The sequence below is a fragment of the Sycon ciliatum genome, chromosome 1 (genome assembly GCF_964019385.1).
Source record: "Sycon ciliatum chromosome 1, ocSycCili1.1, whole genome shotgun sequence".
In the NCBI taxonomy this organism is placed as follows: Eukaryota; Metazoa; Porifera; class Calcarea; order Leucosolenida; family Sycettidae; genus Sycon; species Sycon ciliatum.
The window spans coordinates 54,424,926-54,446,055 of NC_088643.1; the positions used below are offsets into that span (position 1 = coordinate 54,424,926).

The following is a 21,130-nucleotide window of genomic DNA, read 5'->3' on the forward strand; positions in this document are numbered from 1 at the left end:
ACAATGGTATGGTAGTGTTACTGGTTCGAACGCACTTGACTGACTGTATGCGTGGTCGTGTACAGCACGGCTAGCTCTCCCTTTCTTCCCCAACATTTGTGAAGCCGACACAAAGTTTCTCTTTGTTGAAAATAATTTGCTGTGCTTGTAATCGAGGAGACTTCATACGGGTTGACTTCTTTCTGTATCACAATGGCGGAGGCTCCCCGTACTCAGTACCAGAAGGGAGTCGTGAAGCAGGTAGATTTTCTATGTCGCTATTCCACACGACGTCTCGGTATCTTATAATTTTCAGGGCTCGTTGGTTGCAATTTGATGTGTTCAGATATTATCCGGGGACTCACTAATCATTCGTGGTCAGCCACGTGGTGGACCTCCTCCAGAGAGAACTGTCGGTCTTTCGGGGATCACTGCTCCACGTCTGGCACGTCGTCAGCAGGATGCAGACAATGAGTCTACTGACGAGGTAATTTACTCGAGCTCGAGTCAAATTTTATCCTGTATACGAGCTCAGAACGATATTGTAGTGCTTGCCGTTTCAGAGCGCTTCAAGTGGATATAACGTATAATCAGTATGTAGATAACACAAAACAACCAATTTACACAAGTTGAGTTGCAAGACAAAACGAGTGCGATCACTCCATTGATAATTTGTATACAATCTAGAGTTGTACAGTACCGTTTAGCACTGCATGTACATTGGACTGTGGGTAGATGGAAGTTCTGCACAATGGAAGTAGAGTTAAGCCCCATTCACAATATCACTTTCTGCAACACGACACGCGACAAGGAAATGCCTGTCGTGTACTGTCGCCAGCAATTGCAAAAGTTGATACGAAGCTGAATGGACGTGCACTGCTCGTGTATGTGGTGCTATGTGTTGCATTGCATCGCTATAAGTGGTATTGTGAATGGTTCATATACAGAATCCATTGCTCATCTGCCATTTTCACTGTACATGCACACACACACCACGCTGACGCACGCGCTTGCACACGCTGGTACGAAGATGTATCCATTGTCCAATGCCCAAACCTTTACGAGTCCATGCCATCTGGGGCAGGGGGGGGGGGGGGGCACAAACATACTGGTTCGTTATTGTCAGTTCGAATATACGCAAATGGTATTGCACGCTCGTTGATACAATATTACACGGTATATCCTGTAGAGACCAGGAAACCGTGCTAGAATGGGCACATGCATGCCAGCATGCACATGAGCATGTGACTTTGAGCGTTTAGGCCACTTCCTATTCATGACTTGGCATGTTTTGTTATGCTTTCCGCATTCGTCTTATTCGACGTGGGTAATGTTAACCCTTTACGTACTGGAAGAAATGAACGCAGGCTGAATTCGCCCTCCACTGACCTCGAATTTCACAATCCTCTGGGTCAAGACGTTGATCTCCTTGGACGATTTCTACACTCTTGGGCTTCCGGGAAAGCTTGCCTCAAAAAGGAACACATTAGGCCAACACTTGCTACCATGAGGGTGAAAACGCCATTGCCATAGCCCAGCACCTTAGTTACAACACCATCATTGCAACGAAAATTGTCTGGTTACGATCGACCAAAATATTGCCGAGTTTCGATTCCAGAAGATCAAGCAGCTAGTCCATAAAGCGTTAAAAGTGTGTTACAAACCCTGAACATGAGTTATTTACTTACGAGCACGTCCACACAAAAGAGCATTGATCTGTCAATATGAATTTGATGAGCCTGGTCAAGTTTAGTCCATATCATACTTTAATACTGGTTTGTGTTTCTCTGTTCAGCCATGGGCCTGGGAATGCAGAGAGTTCCTGAGAACACTCCTTGTTGGCAAGGAAGTTACTTTCACTGTTTCAGCAAATAAGACCCCAAGTGGCAAGGAGTTCGGCTCTGTCTTCATCACCCGAGGTAAGCATGCCAGCAGTGTATTGTTCGTGCGTGCATGGTGGCGTTGGTAGTGGTGGCGGCGGTGTGTGTGCGTGCGTGCATACGCATAATTATGCAGGTCACTGATCTTTATGATGTGGAGAATGTGTATGGTGATTATGCCACTGACTTGGGCACGCCAATGTGTTACCTCTCAGGTACCACCAGCTTCACTGACCCTGAAGGGTTTGTTGAAAGCAATTCTTCCCAACTGTTGGTTTCTAGTGTTGGATGCAGTCTGGATTTTGCTCTGCAGTGTTGACATTGAGCTTTTTGCCTGTGTTTTTTTCTTTAGGCGGTGAGCTGCAGAATGTCGTTGACTCACTTCTCTCTGAAGGTCTTGCCGAGGCTCGCAAAACTGGCCCACAGTCAGAGTAAGCTTTGTGTGTCTTTGCAGGCAAGGGGAATAATGTACTGGTAAGCACAGTTTGATTCCATATCACCAGGGTCATTGCTGCAAATTGCTGCAATCATTACAAGACAGACAGAGAGAGAGAGAGAGAGAGAGAGAGATCGGGGGGGGGGGGGGGGGACAACCAGACAGGCTGGGATCCAGCAAGGGGGCCAGGAATCTGGGGAGTTTCTCAATGCGTCTTAACCCTCTCAGTGCCACGGGCGACTTTAGTCGCCCAGAATGAGTATGTGTGTACAAATAAATTCGTATCTCCACTTCTGCACACAGGAGAGTTACAAACGACCACTCTACGTCTTCAGGAGGACCTTGGCTATCGACTCATCACATCGTTTTGTGTACGTGAGGATAGATATCGCCAGGGCGAAGCCTGAAGCGCGCGCGCTCGGACAAACAATTGTCGCGCGTAGAAAACATGACGTATGCGCATCGCGGGTTTCTCTATTTCTCTCGTGGCAACCCATGCGTATTGGGTATCAAAACATCGAGATTTTCAGTGGCTTTCACGCCAACTTTGTCCGAATTTCGTGTGTTGAAAGTTAACTGCACTGCTATCGATCACGCGCGTGAGGAAGTGCAGATGCTACGAAAATGCAGAAAACGGACTTCGCTCAGTCGCCCTCGCGAGGAAGACTATTTCGCGGCATTTTCTCTTCACAGCTGTCTGCCTGGCCATGATATCTTTCCTGAGAGCCATCGTTTGTAAAGGTCCGTGGATATACAGCTGAGCTATGAAAAATTTGAGTTCGGCTCAACTCAGAAAAATTTGAATTTTTCTGACCCCCTTGGCACTGAAAGGGTTAAGAAGGAGATGACGTTGGAGAGAGAAGCTGGGTGCATGCAGTGGCAATTTCATTGTTTGGTGGGGGGGGGGGGGGGGGGGGGATAAATGGTGATTTGTTCAGGGCCTGCTTGGGGGTACATGGTGATGTTCAAAGGGCCTGCTTTACTCGTTATGGCTCCCCAATATAATTTAACTGTACTTTAAATTGCCTTTATCGATGCAGGGAGATGGCTCGTCTTACTGCACTTGAGGAGGAGGCCAAGGCTGCCAATAGAGGCAAGTGGGGGCCCAATCCCGAAAAGGTAGGTGACGTATATTCTGCTGTTATGTTTCAAGGTACTTTTTCTGTATTCTATAGCCCTCACAAGAATTGAGGTTGTCTGTGGACTGCAGTTGGTGGAATACATGGTCAGTTAACCCTTTATGGACGGATTACTAGCACAGTACGCACCAGAATTACAAAATGTCAGTACAATTTTCAACTTTACCATGTTATAACTTTGGTGTCCTTCACTTGATTTTCACAGTCAAGGGCTCATTGGAAAGCTCTTGACGAGAGCAACGCCAGGGTACCAATCTCCATTATCCAGCCGCCACAAATCAGGCGCGGTAACACAGCAAAGTCGTCTCCAAGCCTGATATGCAAGCAAATTCGTCCCATCAACGCCATTCCACTCTCCTTCATCGCAGAACGCTCAAATCTGTTTGAGACGATTCAAACTTCAGCCGGCTACGTCATTATCATGTGCTCAGTCGCTCAAAGAGCACACGAAAAGGGGTTTTCCCCCAAAATGGCGAAATGATCGATCAAAAATTTGAATTTGCCGAGGTAAGAATACGGCGTGCGATATCTCTGGCGTCCGACATCGTAACTCTTCGGCGATTGTTGCATTGGACAGCTTGGAGTTTCCGCTACCACGTAGACCCTTCGATTGTGGAATTTGCTCAAGAAACGATGGAGTTACGAAGATTTTACCGCCTGCAGACTTTCGATCTTATTAGATCGAAACTCGTACAGTCCGTCCACAAAGGGTTAAATGCACGGGATTACTGGAGTGCAAGTGTTGCAGGGTGCATGCGGGGGATACTATAATAGTACCAACGGTAGCGATTCCCACTAATTCTCAACGCTCACTAGCAACAGTATAAGTAGCGATTTCTGTGCACGGCTGTTACAGTATGGGAGTGGAGGCCTGACATATTTATGGAATACATGCATTAGTATTAAATTGTGTGTGTTGCACGCTTGGGCATGTGCGTGTTGTGTGCTTTTATTGCTATTCTTCTCCTAGCACATCCGTGATGTAAAGTCCGCTCCGGAAAACTTGGCACAATATGTTGACAAGCACCACGGGAAAGAAATCAGCTGTGAGTAGTATGACCTGTACTGGTTGGCTTTTGGAGGTATTGGTGACGTTAAAATAGCATGCCCCGCGTAGGTGAATGCTTTTCTGTTACAGTAAACTCACAAGGAGCCGAGAGACACAACAGAACATTCTGCAATGAACAAAAAGGCTAGAAATGGAAGTCATTTGCGTAGTGTACATTCATTTTGTGGTTTATGGCAAGTTTGCCACCATGCAGACTGACTGTCCAACCATCCCACCTATAGCAGGATAGTCCCGCTTTGGAATGAGACATTTGTATACCTGATATGAGGAGGAGACCATTGCTTTTGGATACACTATGTATGAATGTCACGCTTTTGCTTGGTAGCATTGTTGGACAGCCTGATGCTAGAATATCAGCCCAGGAACAGATATGCCGAGAGTTGGCTTATTGCACGACACATCATATTCTCTGTCACTCTCCATTGCTGCAGGTGTTGTGGAGTATGTGCGAGATGCTTGCACGATGCGCGTGTGCCTGTTGCCTGGCTTTGAGACCGTTGGCGTCATGCTGTCTGGAATCAAGGTATGTTCTTTTTCAAACTTTCTTTTTGTTACCGTGATCATCTTTAGGGCCAATTGAGATAGGAAGCTCTGGGCGATCCTTTGCCTTAGTTGATAGTCATGCACGTCAAGTGAATTCTTAGTCTGAAAATCCACGCCCATTGTTATGCAGTGCATGCTTTTTTCTGTGCTGGAGTGGTGTTATTTGTACTTCAAATGATGCTTCTTCAATGTGCCTTGATTACATTTCTGTGAAAATTGCCATGCCTTCACTTTGTTCTGCAGTGCCCAGGATTCAGGAGAGAGGACAACAGCGCCGAGCCGTTTGCCCAAGAGGTACGAAACACTGCCCGTGTCCATCAGCATGTGTGTGCATGATTGTGTCTATCAGCATGTGTGTGCATGCTTGTGTCTGTTTGTTTGCATGCATATCTCTGTACCTTAGTGTCCGGTCCAATTAACTAGTGCTTGCCTCCAATTTTGCTCACCATTCCAGGCTAAGTTCTTCGTCGAGTCTCGGCTTCTTCAGCGCGATGTCAAACTGAGAATTGAAGGTGCGTTAAAATACCCTTTTTCGAACAGTATTTGGCTAGGATTCCGCTTTAAGTTGCTTTACAGACCAGGACTGCAGGACCTGTACTGGTATTGTTTGCTTCCTGTATTGTGCCAGTAGGACATGGCTTGCCTGTCAAGTTCTTGAAGTAGGTCTCCTCTTTCAACCTTAGGTGTCAGTGCTGCTTCTGTGCACTGTAATCTCCCGCCCCACGCATAATGGGGGTTTTTCCGAGTGAGCTTTCTTCAAATAGGAAGAAATGTACTTTTATTCGAGGTCTGTACAGGCAATGCCAAGTATACATGCAGAATAGCTATTCATCAGCGTGCTATGTTATGGTATGTGGTGCATGGTACACTCACTGCATTTCTACTTATTCCCTGCCACTGCGTTGGAATGTTAATCAGGTGTGCTCTTATATGCGCAGAGTTACAGTGCGTTGGGTATGCACTGTTGCCAGCCTGGACACTTAACACATTGACAAGAACTGTTGGCATTAATTAAACCTTTTTTTGCGTGTGTCACAGGCTCATCAAACGCATACATCATGGCCACCATCATTCATCCCGTGAGTATAGAATAGAATGTTCTGTACTGCTTTCCTTGGTGTTTCTGATCAGTTTATGTTTGGTGGCTTTGTTATCCTTTTTCCCTGCCCAGTTTTTCATAGGGTGATATTGTTGCATTGGCATGTAGTGGTGCTTCCACTTCCATCGTTGATTTTCTAGATCGATTACTGTTTGTGTGCAATGTTTATCCCACCCTAGGCTGGAAACATCTCTGAGGCGCTTCTGCAGGAAGGATTTGCTCATTGTGTAGACTGGAGCATCGGTATGGTCACTACAGGAAAGGACAAGCTTCGTGCAGCAGAACGGTGAGTCGTGAACACACTCTCTCCAGGCCCCAATACGTGCACACACAGGCACGAGTGTAGATTTGCAGCTGCTGTGTACTTAGTAGTAGTACCGTGCATGTATAGGACATACAGTCAACTTCGCCAATAACGACATTCGGCGGGGCATCAGAAAAGTGTCCTTGTTCGCGAAGTGTCCTTATAACCGAAGTCCCATTTGAATGTATGTGAACCCATATTTTGTATAGTATGACATGCATATCAAAATCAAGCTCTTTTCTTGCTCTATGTCAATGTGTACTTTATTTTCATATTGCAGTTGAAAGGAACTAAAAATTCAATATGCAAGGGAAATCAATTGAAAAGTATGCCTTTTGAGCCATCTACAGGGCCAGAGACATGTACATGTATGATGCTTACTGTACAATCATGTACAACTACATGTACATTGTATACATATAGGTGTGCTGGTAAATCCAACAATTTTGAAGCCAACATAAAAAAGGAAGAAAAAGCCCCCCCCCCCTTGGCTGCATTTTCTTGCATGTGTGCCTTTATAATAATCCATCACCATAGGTTCTGGTACTTCTGCATGACAGGTACATGTACTTGACTGACAGGTACTTGAAATAGCTGTCAAAAGCCCAGAAAGTCGTTATTCAAGCAGTGAATATGACCTCGGGGGCACTAAAAGCATGTCGCTATACGCGAATTGTCGTTATTCAGATAGTCGTTATATCCGAAGTAAAATGTATACAGTTAGATGGGACTTTGCTCTGGGCATGGAAATTCGGTCGTTATTCGCGAATTGTCCGCAGTCGTTATTAGCGAAGTTGACTGTAGGTCTGTGGATTTTTTACTTGGTCTGACTTTTCCTCGATTTTTTCTCTCGATATTTTTAGAGCGGCCAAGGAAAAGAGAGTTCGCAGATGGAAGGACTTCAAGCCATCTGCTGCAGCCAGTGGTACCCAGAAACAGTACTCTGCCCGTGTAAGTGAGCATTTCTCATCCTGCATTTGTATACTGCATCTCAGTGCATTCTACAATAGTTTTTAGGGTCCTTGTCTGATGAATTTTCCTGAACACGAAACTCAGAGTTACAGAAGAAAGTCTTTGATCTCTGTTGTTTTGCATTTGTTCAGTGCACTCTGTGCAGAAATTCAGGACAGGCCCTCGTGTACACCTTTTCTGAAGCTTGTGCCGCTCTGTATTCGAATGAAGCAGGTGAATTAAACTGTCCTGGATTTTCCACTACATTTTCTGTAGGTAATGGAGGTCATCAATGCTGATGCACTTCGTCTCAAGCTTGGAGATGGCTCCAATCAGAAGATCTTCCTCTCCAGCCTGCGTGGACCCCGCCAGTGAGTTGCCGCAACTTGCATCTCGTTTTGTTTGCCACTGAGTTCCTGTAATATCCCATACCCCTCGCGGCCTCCGTTTGTACTGATTGTGCAAAGGACTCCCTCTTAGGCTCTGGTTTTTATTTGTGGAGGTGTTTCTGCCACAGCTCTCTTTACTTCTTTTAAAAAAATATTGTTATGTGTGTGCACAGAACCAGGGACGTATCAGCAGAAGAGAAGCGCAATGTTCGACAGCTCTATGATGTTCCGTACATGTTTGAAGCAAGAGAATTCCTCAGGACGAAACTTATCCACAAGAAGGTTAGTTGCGAACATACGTGTAATTTTATGTTACTCACAAGTCATGTGTTTGTTTCTCCAGCCTCTCCTGCTGTGTGTTCTTCGGTGGTACATGTTGTCTGTTTACTATTAATGTTTGCGTTTGTATTTATGTGTGCATTTTCTTGCTTGTTACAGGTCAATGTCACGGTAGACTACGTTCGCCCTTCTCAGGATGGTTTCCCAGAGAGGATTTGCGCCACTGTTCTTCTCGGTGAAACGTAAGTGTGTGTGTGTGTGTGTGTGTGTGTGTGTGTGTGTGTGTGTGTGTGTGACGGGATTGTTTTGCTTTAGCTATGGATCTAGCTTCCAACCAGTATTTTTGTATCAAAATTTGTCTCTTTCAAAATACATGTACATGCTGGGTCCACTCTTGTGTATTCCGTAGGTCTGCATGTTCCTTGACGCTCTGGAATTGGTGCAAATGCTCCTATTCACACTTTTGCATGCATATAGAAATACAGCGACCTATTGTAGTGGCAACTGGTCCAGGGCGCCAGCTGTGCACCTTGGGTCGTATTTCACCTAGCACAACTGTACTTGCATGTGTCATTCCAAATATTTTACCGGTATGGATGGCTTGTGCTTTGACTGTTGTGCATCCCTGATCTATTTAGGAATATTGCTGAGGCTCTTATTAGCAAGGGTCTTGCAACTGTTCTTCGCCATCGACAAGACGATGAGGAGCGTTCGCTGTCTTTTGACGACCTACTCACGGCTGAGAACAGGTACAGAGAAAGTGATTGACAGTCTGTGCCTCGTCAGGATTCTTTCTCATCACCGCATCTCTCCTGTGTTATTACCAACTCTGATATGTACTTGTTCACAATGATCACTTCAGAATAGATGTAATTTTGGTGCTACTTTACAGTTGCCGAAACAGTACTGACTCGTTGACTGATGTTTGCTTATCAACAGAGCGAAAAAGAACAACAAGGGATTGCATCAAAAGAAGGAGGGTGCAGCAATGCGTATTTCAGACCTCTCGTCGGTAAGGTCCTGCTGCATGATTTGCTATGCCTGCCCAATAATTTAATACTATAGCGTGTACATTTAGTTTGATATAACTTTCTTTTCTGTTAAACAAATTTCTATTGCTCGAGGGTGTTGTGGCTTTGATAGCTTTTCCCGCCATGTCTTGATTTGAAGAGAGGCGCAACAGTTAGAAAAGTCCATTGAGGCATAAGCATGCCTTTGTGAATCGGTTGCTCGTGAATAGCAGCTTGAATAGACGCCTCGTTTGAATAGCATGTTCTGACCACAAGCTTATAGTGACCATAGGTATTGCTTTTATGCGTGGCTTTACGGTATGTCATTCCCTTCTCCGTGTCACCTCTTTTGCAGGATTCAACGAAAGCGAAGCAGTTCCTCTCATCACTTCAGCGACAGGGCCGTATTTCCGGTGTTGTGGAGGTATGCAATGTTCATTCTTTATTGCTCGCACTTGACCCGTGAGCCCATAGTGTACAGGAAGTACTCGTAGGCTGTATTTCTGGCTCTTGCATTTTGGAATGTGCTGTTATTTGCCCGCATTCTCTATCTCTGGTTCTTGATAATCGCCGAAGCAATGCCCTTCTGGGTTACTTTTGGCTGCGAGTTGCATGCAATCTGTCATGCTGCTGACTCTGTTCTTGCCACACTTCTGTCTCGTTTGTTGCAGTTTGTCGCTAGTGGCTCGAGATTGCGTGTGTTCTTGCCTAAGGATACATCAATCATCACCCTGCTCTTGGCTGGTATGTCCCATTATCGCTTGGTGTAATTTGGTTTCTTTGCCTTGATCAATTCTACTTGTGCAGTGTGTTATGTGATTTACAAGTAGGTAGGCTACGTATGTAGCACTGGCCTTAGTGCCATCTTGTTCTCTGCTGCTGTTTGTTGCATCATGTCTGTAGGCGTGTCCTGCCCGCGTGCTCAATCCCAGCGCGGTGGCCAGGTCCAGGAGGCTGAACCTTTCGGCGATGAAGCACATGCGTACACACGCGATCTGTGCCTGCAGAGAGAGGTGAGATGTGTGCGGTGATGGGCATGTCCCATATGCCTGTATACTGGGTATATTCTGCAATTTTGCTCTTGTTGTGCTTCGTTATTTTGTATGAGGCTCCTTTCGCAATCTGTTTACTCATGATCGATGTTATGTGCTGGTGTTGATTATCCTCCTTCGCAGATTTCTATCCAAGTTGATAACGTAGATCGTGCCGGAAACTTCATTGGCTGGGCTCTCATCGACGAAAAGAACGTGTCCCTCGAGCTTGTGACCCGCAGCCTGGCAAAGGTTCACTTCTCTGCAGACAAATCTCCATTCTCATCTCAGCTGTATGCAGCGGAAGCTGCAGCACAGAAGGGCCGTGACAAGGTGAGTTGCTTCTCTCTCTCTCTCCTTGGTGATGATCCCTTTTTCCGGGCTTTTGAGGCAGAGCGGTGTCTATCTGGAGGCTCCTAGCTCAGCTTTCACTCACTGTGTCAAGGTGGTGAATTCTCATGCTGAAGGCAGATGGTTTGTTTCTAGGTGCACCTGAAAAGTATCCCATTTCTGTGCCATCCATCTCTTTCTGAGGTTTACCATGCACGTGTACACGTTTCGTGTTATTACTTTTGTCTGCTTGTAGATCTGGCTGAACTACGAACCCCCACAGGAGGTACCACAGGAAGAAGCTGTCAGTGATGACAAAGATCGCAAGGTCAGCTATCAGAAGGTCGTTGTGTCACATGCCGAATCTAGCACCAGCTTCTACGTACAGAAGGTCGAGAACGGTCCACAGCTGGAAGGCCTCATGGACGCACTGAATACCGAGCTGAACGCGAATCCCCCAACTGTTGGTGCATACTCACCGAAGCGCAATGACAAATGTGCTGCAAAGTACAGTGACGGCCAGTGGTAAGTACATGTGCATGTAACGCCTAGTACTGTTTACATGTGCTTTGTTAGAATTGTGGTCTGATGATTGCTTCTTGCCTGGAACTCTAGTTCCAGGTGAAACTTTGTTCTTCCCTCTGTGTTCGGAAGCTCTGCCCACCACGTGTGTGAGCAGAGGAAGAATTCTACTTTTTATTGTGTATTTTAAAAATATGCGCTAAATGAAATTCGCACTGATAAAGAAGGTAGCGTCTTGCACCAGTGCACGGCCCTGTGCTTTCAGGGCTGTGGCTGCACAGTACCCGGTGCTAACGCAGTCACGCATTCGGACTTGCTTGAGCAACACTTTACGTTCCTTCTACAACAAGGTGTTAGAGAACACGGGGCATGCCATTTGAAAAGAGAGTACCGAGACAGACTTCAGAAAATTATCCTTGATGGGTCTGTTAGGTTTGGGGGGGGGGGGGAGGGTGTCAGCTTTGGCCCAAACGGACACTTGCAATTTGCCAGATACTCACATTGTTCGCTGTTGATGAGGTTGCATCATGATGACTGCCCAGTGCAGCTAGGGAGCGATTTCGCAATATAGAAGTGTGTTGATTGTAGTTGCTAACAGTTCACCGTGTCCTTAGTAATGGTTCGGGGAGAGCTGAGGGAGGGCGTGCCCGCTTGCAAGTTGTTGATTGTCTTTTTGTCTGCTTGTTTCTGCCGTTGTGGACCTTCATAAAGGTACCGTGTTCAGGTTGAGAAGATCATTTCAAAGGACGAAATCCAGCTGCATTACATGGACTATGGAAACGTGAGAACCTGTGCTGCATTCTCTGGTGTTCTTATATAACATTCAGTAATTTTTGTACTATGCTGTGTGGGCATGTGTGTAGCTTTCTGTGCTGTCTAAAAGCATGTCCCGGCTGTTTTTCTTCTCTTTGCTTTCTTTCCTTGTGCATGAATCATTTTCTACGGTGTTGTGCTGTGCTTTTGCCTTGCAGAAAGAGACACAGCGTGTAACAACTCTCTGTCCACTGCCCTCCAAATGCTCCAGGTATGTTGGGCACTCAGCTAGTTTTGTCCTCTTGATGCTTTGAGATTGAGATTGTTTTTTCTTTCCTTTGCACACGCCATGGCCGTTTCCTCGTTTATAAGGACTGGCTTTGTTGACGACATAGAGTTGGGGAGTCACAGAGCTTGGGTGTGCTAGCTCAATCAATGTGTTGCAGTTATGGATTCACATCAACCATCTCTTGTGAGGCTAAGATCAGCGTCTTCACTTTGCAGTCCATGCACACTACCAGTGGCCAATGTGGCCAATGGGGGGCTGGCCATGTTAGCAGTGCAATTTGCGCGGGAATCATCCAGGTGTGCTAAGTTGTGTCCTTATACATGTATTCACCCACACTGTTTCGATGTTCTATTTGTACAGCCAAGAGTCCGTAAAGAAGAGTACTATAGTGTCTTGTAGAGAAGCCTGTTTTGAATAGAAGTCTGATTTTGAAGATACACTGTCAGCACATAAGCCTGGTTTAGTGTTGACATACAGAGAGATACGTGGTTCGAATAGAGGCCTAGTACTGACATTGGCTTCTACAGGAATAAGCACAGCTTTTATACATTACGGTATGCGCAACTGTGATCTCTTTTCTGTGGGCCATATGCACGGCGCGCTGCCTTCATTACATCATTCAGCTGCAGTCCGTGCACTGCGGATAATCAAACACACCACATTTTCCCTCTGGTTTGAAATGAACTTTCGTACGGAACTGGAGCTCGCGCGCCCAAATTTAGAAATCACATCAGTACTGGCACGAATCGAGCAAAAAAGCGGATGCTCTGGTACGAGAAATTGTGGGTTTGAGTGCATGCTTTCAGAGCGTGATGAAGGCAGTGCGCCGCGCACGGACCCTCTACCACAGTTGCAAACGCTTGATTATGTACTCTTGGTACAGCCTTATACATGTAGTTCACCCACGTTGTCTTTATGTTCTATTCATACAGCCTGCCTGCTCAAGCCACACTATTCAGTCTCGCGTGTGCACGCCCTCCGCCCGAGGTAAGAGTGAAGAACTTGATACGTTTATAGCAATTATCGGTCCATGGCAGTTAGCTGTGTGGTGTGGCTCCACAACCTATATTGTGTATGTGAAAATTAATAGGGAGGATGACATGTATGCTGCATGACTCGAAGTGTGAACATTTCTGCAAATGCATGGATTCTCATCGATTTTGCATTTGTCTCTCTCTCCCTCCCTCACTCTCCACCTGCTGTCTGTATGTAGGAGGACTGGCAGGAGGATTCACTTATCGCCTTCCAGTCTGCCGTTGAAGGAAAAGAATTGGACATGAATGTTGAGTATCGTGTGCAAGGAACGGTGAGATACTTTTTTTTAAATGCTGATTTGAGCTTGGTAGCATGTACGTTGTCGATCTTGTGCACGTTCTGGTTCTGCCCGTTGATGGCCTGAGGAGGCTTGTGTGTACCTTTCTAATATATAAATTATAATACGAATGTGTTGCAGTATGTGAGGCTTTATTTGAAATGTGCTTGGGTACTTTCAGTTTTTAGTGCTGCATCATTGTGGTATATTTAATGAGCTATCCTGCTTCAGCAATCCGCTCATTGTTTACTTCTGTGTTTCTCCATGCTTTATTATTTTTATGTTTAGCCATACGTTAGCCTGCATGACAGCGGCGCCGAAGTCTCCGACATTTGCAAACGTCTCTTACTCGCTGGTCTCATCATCGTTGATAAGCGTCGTGACAAGCGGCTGGAGAAGCTTGTTTCTGACTATGTTGCTTCAGAACAGAAGGCACGCACTGACCGAGTAAGTCTGACAACGTATCTGTGTTCTTCCCATCCTCCTCATCCTCACCCTCCTCCTCCTCCTTGTTCTCTTTCTCGCTCTCTATCAATCAATGTATTTATCCGTCTTTCTGATAACTTTTAAAGCAAAGAGAAGGACCAAGGAGCTACAAGCTACACTATAATGTCCGCTAACACCATATTTGCGTCTTTCCCTCGAACCAGTGAACAATATATTTATAGTAATTTGTCCTTTCTTTTTGTCTGTTTGTTTAGGTGGCAATGTGGGTGTATGGCGATGTGACTGCTGATGATGCCAATGAGTTTGGATATCGCAGCAGAACCAGCTAAGATTCAAACTGTCGAACGGTCGGACACATGTCTGATATAAAGGGCCACGATACTGGGTTAGTGGTGGGCTTATTTTGGTTGTAGCTGTTCTCCCATTATACTGAACTCTGCGAGGAAAGCTTGGGTGATTCTTTGGCCGCTTGTGCTATTTCCTGTGGTCTTGGCGGTGAATCGTGTTGGATGCTTGCTGCCTATACCGCATGTTGCTCCCTGCTCTCTCTCACTCTCTCTTTCCCCCTTTTTACACTGTGTATAGATTTCCCACACCCTTTTGCCAGCAGAGTTGACCAGCTTCTCAGCTGGCCACTACTTCATCATCTTCATTTTACGATGTGTTGTGAAACTATTTTCTTCATTTCACTGGCTCACAATCATTGTAAAAGATTATCAATTAATTCTAGCTCTAGTATCCTGATATTTTCGCATAATTTTCTTTCCGGAATTCAAATTTGCATGCATTGAACCTGTTTTTGGAACTGCGAAATTATCTCCTCCTCGCAAACACCTGCCATTGTCCATTGTCAGATTTCACTGAGCTTCAGCCTCATGTGTGTTCAGTTCAGTGGCAGGGCTCATGGCGGAGGTTCTAGACAGGCTGAGCCGCTCACTGTTCCCAGGGTGGTTGCGAAAAAAACTGTGAAGCCTGTGGCGTTGACATGACCTGCGCCTGTGTCACAAGTGCGCATGGACACATGCGTATCCAACTCTTACAGCATCTCTACAGTAGGGGGCCAAGTAATAGTTTATGCATGAAATCCATTCAAGAAGTACTAGTAGTTTTCGCCAGGGCGTCGTACTTTACGACTCCCTGGTTTTCGCAGGGACGGTAGAACTGGTCCGGTTGGTCAGCCCAGCATGGCCAGACCAGATTTTTGGCAGCTGACACATGTGTACTGCTGAGGATCTAGGAGGTCATGGTTACTCGCCGTACCGTACACAAAGTATGAAAGGCTACAGTATGGCCGGACCAACCAAAAATTGCTGCCGCCGGTCCTGAATACCCCAAGCTCTTCTGAACTCATTGTTACTACCAAGAGTATGATTGTATGACTTGTTGTTCATCCCTACCTGGCTTGGAACAGGGAAGAGACTGTGCTGTGTGGTGGTTGCTTCAATCAAGAGTACATATGGGGTTGCGTATACATGTACTCTTGCTTCAAATATTTAATTCAATGCTTGTGAATGTGATGTGATCTATCATAGAAGATCTGATCATATGAGTCTCACGAGCGTAACTCCTGAGTCCTGACTCCTCGATCCAGACACATGTGACCATGACATGATCTGATGTCGTGATGACAGCTAGCCGACAATATGCAATGGCGATATACACACAATCATTGTGTAGATGCAAGCTGATGATTTGATGAGTCACGACATGCGTGCATATACTCCACACATGCACATGGATCCCACGTCCCACGGTATCCTTCTACACCTGCATGCATGCTACGTCTTGCATGCGCTACCGCTATACCGTACTGTAGACCATGGTAGACCTGTACTGTAGACCATGGTAGACCTGGTAGACGCCAGCCAGCCCCGGATTTGAATGATGGAGTCTGTGGAGTGTGGACCAACACGAGTTTTGAGATAGCTACAACATGTAGTAGCTTGACGTCCCTGTCCACCACTACGGCACTGCCACTAGTTGCACTAGCGCCAACAAAATAATAAAAAACTTCAAACCATCTGTTTCCCTACCACCATGTGTCCAGAACTCCATAGATTAATGTCGGCTGTGTGAGAGTACTGCAAAGCTTTTAAATTGGCTACAGGTGCTACATTTACCGTACGATGCCAGGAGTCCGAATCCTCTAGAGAGGAACTTGTAAGGCTTATCCATCAAAACCTCTGGAGCATCTGGCCGTGGAAGTTGGCGACCAGTTGTATCGAGGCAACGATGGCGCACGACCCACCAGTAAGAAGCAATGGGGAGGTCAAATTGAATTTCGGAATTTTGATATCCCTTTATGTACTATTGTAGTGATTTTTCTCTTGGTTCTATTCAGCCTATGTTCTCCAATACGATAGCTCTATGCTTATCGTGTCTGGGATGTGTTGTGGGGACTGGAAATATTTGGAGATTCCCAAGAATCGTTGCGAACAATGCAGGTGATACTGGTAAGATTCAACAATGACCATGACTGCTTGTACAGTAATATACCCGTATCTTCAACACATGGTGTGCATTAAACCATTGTGCAACCGGTACATTTAGCCTTGATTCACGTGACATGTACTTTCACGTTTTACCGTACCATATCCATGGTTGCAGCCAATGAGCGACTTTCCCCACAGTGGCATTGATGGCACAATAAAGTGCCTACAACTAGTTATGTAGGAAAACCTGTTTGTGTGAGCTCTTGCAGCCCAGTGCAGCTGCGTCAGGTTTGTACGGTGGCGATTGGCTGCGCATGCCCGTCATCCATTTTAGGGGTGGCGTGCATGCGCACCCAGTCGCTACCGCTCCATTCCTGGTGCAGCTGCGATGAGGTGGGTTGCGCAAGTACCGCGAGAGCGCCTCACCACCTCGTCCTTTCGTGGCCGTGTTGTGAAGGTGGTACGTGTCCTGACTCCTGTCTGTAGGTTACTAGTAACCAAGTGTAAATAGGCTCCCATGAATGTGTAGCTCTGCATATGGGGTATCCAACGGCTAAAACCTCCATAACGTGTTTCATGTACATATAGGGTACCCCGTAAGAAGGCCTTAGGCCTGTGGGAATGCCCTATTAAAAATACAATAAATTATAATAATGCCCTATTAAAAATACAATAAATTATAATAATGTACGTTTTGGACTACGTACATCAAAGGATAGCGCGCACAATCCGAATATCTGCCATGATCATGCTGAGGAGTTGCATACGCGCAGTGAGTTTCTGTTAGGGAATGCTTTTTTTATTACTCTGCTGCTCGCTAAAAGCGGGCTGGAAACGTGCAACGGAAACACTACACCACGCAATGTGAGTTTTCGCCGTCAGCGAACCCCATAGAAAGGGTATCAGGAGTTGCACACTCTTGCCAAGTCTTGGTAGCTTATGTACTCTTGGTTATACTACGCATACTTTTGACACCCATTGTATGTGCTGCAGTCCTGTTCTCAGTTTATCTTTGAACGGATGCAAACTCCACACAAGACCATGCTATGTGTGACCCTAGTACACTACGGTTCTCGGACCGTACAAACTTACAACTTGAAGTTGTACTCCGCCGTAGGATTTTTCTTTTCCTGGCTGTAAAGTCAAAGTGGGGCACTGCCGTGAGATGGGGCGCTCTTGCGGTACAGTACTTTGTTTGGCATGCACCTACAGTTAAACATCGATCATCCGGAATGAGTTTTCGAACCGCACATGGCTCAGGCTACGCATTTTCGAATGGGAGCTTGCACGAAAAGTTAGTTGCTGCAGCGCGCACTCGCTGTCTGTACCACTGTATACAGGATACTGTGATATACCGAACACAGGTATCGGCCTGTGGTGAGATTTTCCTTATCCGGAACATTACCCAAACCCATGCCCAGGGCCCGCTGCCCAGAGGTGGTGGTCGGATAATTGATGTTCAACTGTACTTTCAAAATACCTTTTTTGTGATGTGTCTACCTACTTGTTTCCCAAATATGGAGCCACCCGCCAAAAAAATTTCTTCGATAACAGATAAGGACCTGGAAGAGCTCTTGACTGCATGTATGCCGAAATCGACGCAACAACAGCTTTATGGATGCGAGTGTTCGAAGAATGTCTGAAGTCAGTGAGCATCACCTGTGACTTGAAGGAAAAAAGTAAAGCAGCAAGAGCTCAACGAAGGTCTTTGTCAGTGCTGTGAGACTGTGAAACGAAAGGGTTTCAAGCAATACGAAGAGGCAGGATATCACGGTGGTTTCCAAATTGCCATACAAAGGGAACTACACAGGCACGAGAGACAATTCAACGCGATCACAGACCCGGAGCTCGAGTACTCAAACAATGTCCATGACCATTCTGAAAAAGAACGAACACGACTGCCACTGCACTCCAATGCAACACAAGGAACCAGTCTCTGATATTGACCTAGGCTGGTGACGATAAAGACTCCTTCCTTGAAAAATTTCCCATGTGTGTACCATCAACATTTTGCTGCTCACAGAATGCCCTAGACCCTGTGTAAGCCTCAAAAAGAAACCTTATCGTATCTGATCATACCATTGGCTTCTGCGCAACGGGGCCCGTGTACAATGTAGATTTCGGACGTAATAATCTCAATTTCCTGCTGACAAAGGAACGTTGTACTGTTCAAGGTACATTTTTTATGCGTACGCTTTCATATCGGCCCAACAGGGATAAGCAGCCTTTCTTCAACCTTTTTTAGTACATGTATACCGAAAATTGGAAGCTGGCATATGAGCAGTTGACGGTGCATGTACAGTTGTACATACACAACATGTGAGTGCTTCATTGCCCGCTTATGTATGCAACTGTACTGTGTATCATTCTTGTGTTGGTGTTTTTTATTACAAGATTTTGACGTGAGAATGGGCTTTGACTGCGTCAGGTGAAAAGTGCACCAATAGTGCAGCGAATTAGCCTGTACTCAAGGCACATGTGATTTAAAAAATTGCAATTGTTGTTTGCCACAATGTGCTCTGTTTGTGCGTCCCGGGACTGCTGCATGTGCGCACGATCTGTTTTGTGCAGGTGGCCTTGTCTTCCTGATCGTGTGGTTCATGTTCCTGATGCTATGGAGTATACCGGTCATCCTGATCGAGTACAGTGTTGGTCGCTTCACACGCCGCGGCCCGGTCGAGTCCTTCGGGGTGATGCTGGGCAAGGGCTATCGCTGGGTCGGAGGCTGGGTTTTCATGGTCAACCTGGGCATTTGGTACGAACCGTGTGGAAACTTTATACTAAGTGTGTAGTTATAAGTTATAACCTATACGCTTTGCTTGACTGAAGTACATGTCTTGGCAGCGTCCTCAACTGCTCTATGTGTGTTGCCATGTGTGGTACACGTGTGTGTGTGGGGGGGGGGGGGGGGGGGGGGTGGAGGGGATGCATACTGATAACTGTGTTGCTGATTCCACTTGACTAGACTGCTTCCTTACAGGTTGTATTGATTCGGAAGCATATGCATGCACAGTGAGGCCAGATTGTATGTGTGCATGTGTGTATGTGTGTGCGCGCGCGTGTGTGTGTGTGCATGTGTGTGTGTGTGCGCGCGCATGCGCGTGTGTTTAATGCTTTGCTGGGTGCTCCGTGCCTCTTTTTCTTCTGTAGCTGCTACTATTCGGTTGTGCTCGGATGGTGCATGTACTATTTTATACACGTCATTGCTTTCCCTCTACCGGAAACTGTCGAAGCGTCAACGGAAATCTTCAATTCAATGTCGGTAAGGTCTTTTAAAAGGTCGTCAGACAGTACTTTATAAAAACACAGAACCAGACGTGATGTACTCCAGAAGTATGTGCAAAGAGAAAAGAGAAAACTATCCCTGTACCAAAGAGAGCAGACGGACATTCTAATACTAGCTCTAAGATATCACACCCACTGCAGTTTGGGAATAACGAATGTTTCGGGGCTCCAGGAATTGGGTTCCTTGTTCACGTTCCACCTAAACCTGTGTGTAGGCGCTGCACTGCCGACGTCATCAAAGAGCATTTTAGCAGGAAACCACGCCCTCAAGATCAGGTTCTACTTGGTGCAGAGCAAACTCCTTTTGTGACCCGGGAAGGCGTTGGCCATCGTTGAACCCCTATTCAATTTTTGGATGGAATGTCCTTTTTTCAGTGGGGATCTAAGTTCTCTTGTTATGGCATTCATAATGCAATGAGGGACACCTGCACATCTCAGCCTTATGCCTACAATGTGTACTGTATTTGCAAGGCTGTAGCGCCCGGTCCCGCCGGTCAGGCCATATTTCAAAAACATTGACCCACCCACCCAATCCGTGCAGAGCGGGATTTTTCATCAATAATGTTCATTTCCGGTCAAGTATCCCATTTGGCCCGGTCACCTGAAATCCCGGTGATACACCGTTGCTTTGCATGTTGTGAATATGTTGTAACTGTGCCCACTGCTCTCCTATTGAAACCCTTTGTTCAGCCAGGGCTCTGGTTCTTCTGAAACTGATGATTGTAACAAGTGTACTCATTTCTTGGTGTTTGTTGCCATGTGTTTGTGCGAGCAGAACAGTTACTACCCCGTCCTGACTCACTGCTGCAGTGTTCTCTTTGTGGCGCTCATCATTTCGAGGAGTGTTAGCACGTTTGAGAAGGTCAACATGATCTTTGTTCCGATCCTGTTGGCCATCGTCTTTGGCTCCTTCATCTACGCTATGACGTTGCAAGATGCTATCGAGGGCGTCAAGTATCTTTTCCGGCCAGAATGGTGTAAGCCATGTACATGTGCTGTGTCCCACAACTAGTGCTTCGAGACCTACATGTACATGTGCTGTGTCCCACAACTAGTGCTTAGACCTACATGTGCATGTGCTGTGTCCCACAACTAGTGCTTAGACCTACATGTGCATGTGCTGTGTCCCACAACTAGTGCTTAGAGACCTACATGTACACGTGGCTATACAGACAGTGAAACCGCTCTCCCAGAGACTGGGTGTGATGTAATTCTTGCATGGCCGTGTAAGTTCAAGTAGTTGGACAATCTAGTTGACTACTTTCTCAACAGTCTTTTTAATAGTGCTCTTGGAGCCTCTGCTTAGATTGTTTTGGATTCTGATGTGTTTGTGTGCGTCTGGTATTACAACTTGTGTTTCCTGGCTGCAGCTCAATTTGGCAAGGCTCGCTTGTGGGTGGATGCCATATCACAGAATGCTTGGGACACAGGTTAGTTTTGCCTAGCATTGATGCGTTATAATATCATGGGTAGTTCTATTATAGATCTTCTACCGATACTTTCGCAGGATACTGTCATCATCGTGAAGGAAGATGCAAGCATTTTTCGGCACGGCGAAGAAAGTTGACTGCCACCACCAGGACTCGAACCAGGGACCCTCGCTATGGCCAGCAATGCTCTACCACTAACCTATGGTTTTCTTCTATAATGT

General features: G+C 46.1%; 2 protein-coding genes across 3 annotated transcripts in view; both read left to right on the top strand.

Annotated features, from left to right (window-relative positions):
• The window catches only part of LOC135831075 (staphylococcal nuclease domain-containing protein 1-like), a 23,252-nt gene continuing 2,122 nt past the window's right edge, over positions 1-21,130 (top strand). The window contains exons 1-28 of one of the 2 annotated variants that reach the window (XM_065343329.1): positions 7-240; positions 326-466; positions 1,775-1,898; positions 2,212-2,290; positions 3,336-3,414; positions 4,405-4,480; positions 4,935-5,026; positions 5,290-5,340; positions 5,501-5,558; positions 6,085-6,125; positions 6,325-6,431; positions 7,313-7,400; positions 7,677-7,771; positions 7,963-8,071; positions 8,228-8,310; positions 8,707-8,817; positions 9,008-9,080; positions 9,434-9,502; positions 9,750-9,822; positions 9,982-10,091; positions 10,254-10,442; positions 10,696-10,964; positions 11,673-11,742; positions 11,933-11,985; positions 12,936-12,990; positions 13,217-13,309; positions 13,604-13,762; positions 14,017-14,632. In XM_065343329.1, the coding sequence (XP_065199401.1) occupies positions 193-240; positions 326-466; positions 1,775-1,898; positions 2,212-2,290; positions 3,336-3,414; positions 4,405-4,480; positions 4,935-5,026; positions 5,290-5,340; positions 5,501-5,558; positions 6,085-6,125; positions 6,325-6,431; positions 7,313-7,400; positions 7,677-7,771; positions 7,963-8,071; positions 8,228-8,310; positions 8,707-8,817; positions 9,008-9,080; positions 9,434-9,502; positions 9,750-9,822; positions 9,982-10,091; positions 10,254-10,442; positions 10,696-10,964; positions 11,673-11,742; positions 11,933-11,985; positions 12,936-12,990; positions 13,217-13,309; positions 13,604-13,762; positions 14,017-14,091 (2,670 nt within the window). In that variant the 5' untranslated portion in view covers positions 7-192 and the 3' untranslated portion in view covers positions 14,092-14,632. Of the gene's footprint in view, positions 241-325; positions 467-1,774; positions 1,899-2,211; positions 2,291-3,335; positions 3,415-4,404; positions 4,481-4,934; positions 5,027-5,289; positions 5,341-5,500; positions 5,559-6,084; positions 6,126-6,324; positions 6,432-7,312; positions 7,401-7,676; positions 7,772-7,962; positions 8,072-8,227; positions 8,311-8,706; positions 8,818-9,007; positions 9,081-9,433; positions 9,503-9,749; positions 9,823-9,981; positions 10,092-10,253; positions 10,443-10,695; positions 10,965-11,672; positions 11,743-11,932; positions 11,986-12,935; positions 12,991-13,216; positions 13,310-13,603; positions 13,763-14,016; positions 14,633-21,130 lie in introns of those variants that run through there. The other variant, XM_065343330.1, reaches the window with a different exon arrangement.
• LOC135831077 (uncharacterized sodium-dependent transporter YocR-like) overlaps positions 15,737-21,130 on the top strand; it is a 15,665-nt gene continuing 10,271 nt past the window's right edge. Inside the window, exons 1-6 of the mRNA XM_065343332.1 lie at positions 15,737-16,012; positions 16,104-16,215; positions 18,766-18,949; positions 19,345-19,456; positions 20,255-20,456; positions 20,850-20,909. Of these exons, the coding sequence (XP_065199404.1) occupies positions 15,995-16,012; positions 16,104-16,215; positions 18,766-18,949; positions 19,345-19,456; positions 20,255-20,456; positions 20,850-20,909 (688 nt within the window). The 5' untranslated portion in view covers positions 15,737-15,994. The remainder of the gene's footprint in view (positions 16,013-16,103; positions 16,216-18,765; positions 18,950-19,344; positions 19,457-20,254; positions 20,457-20,849; positions 20,910-21,130) is intronic.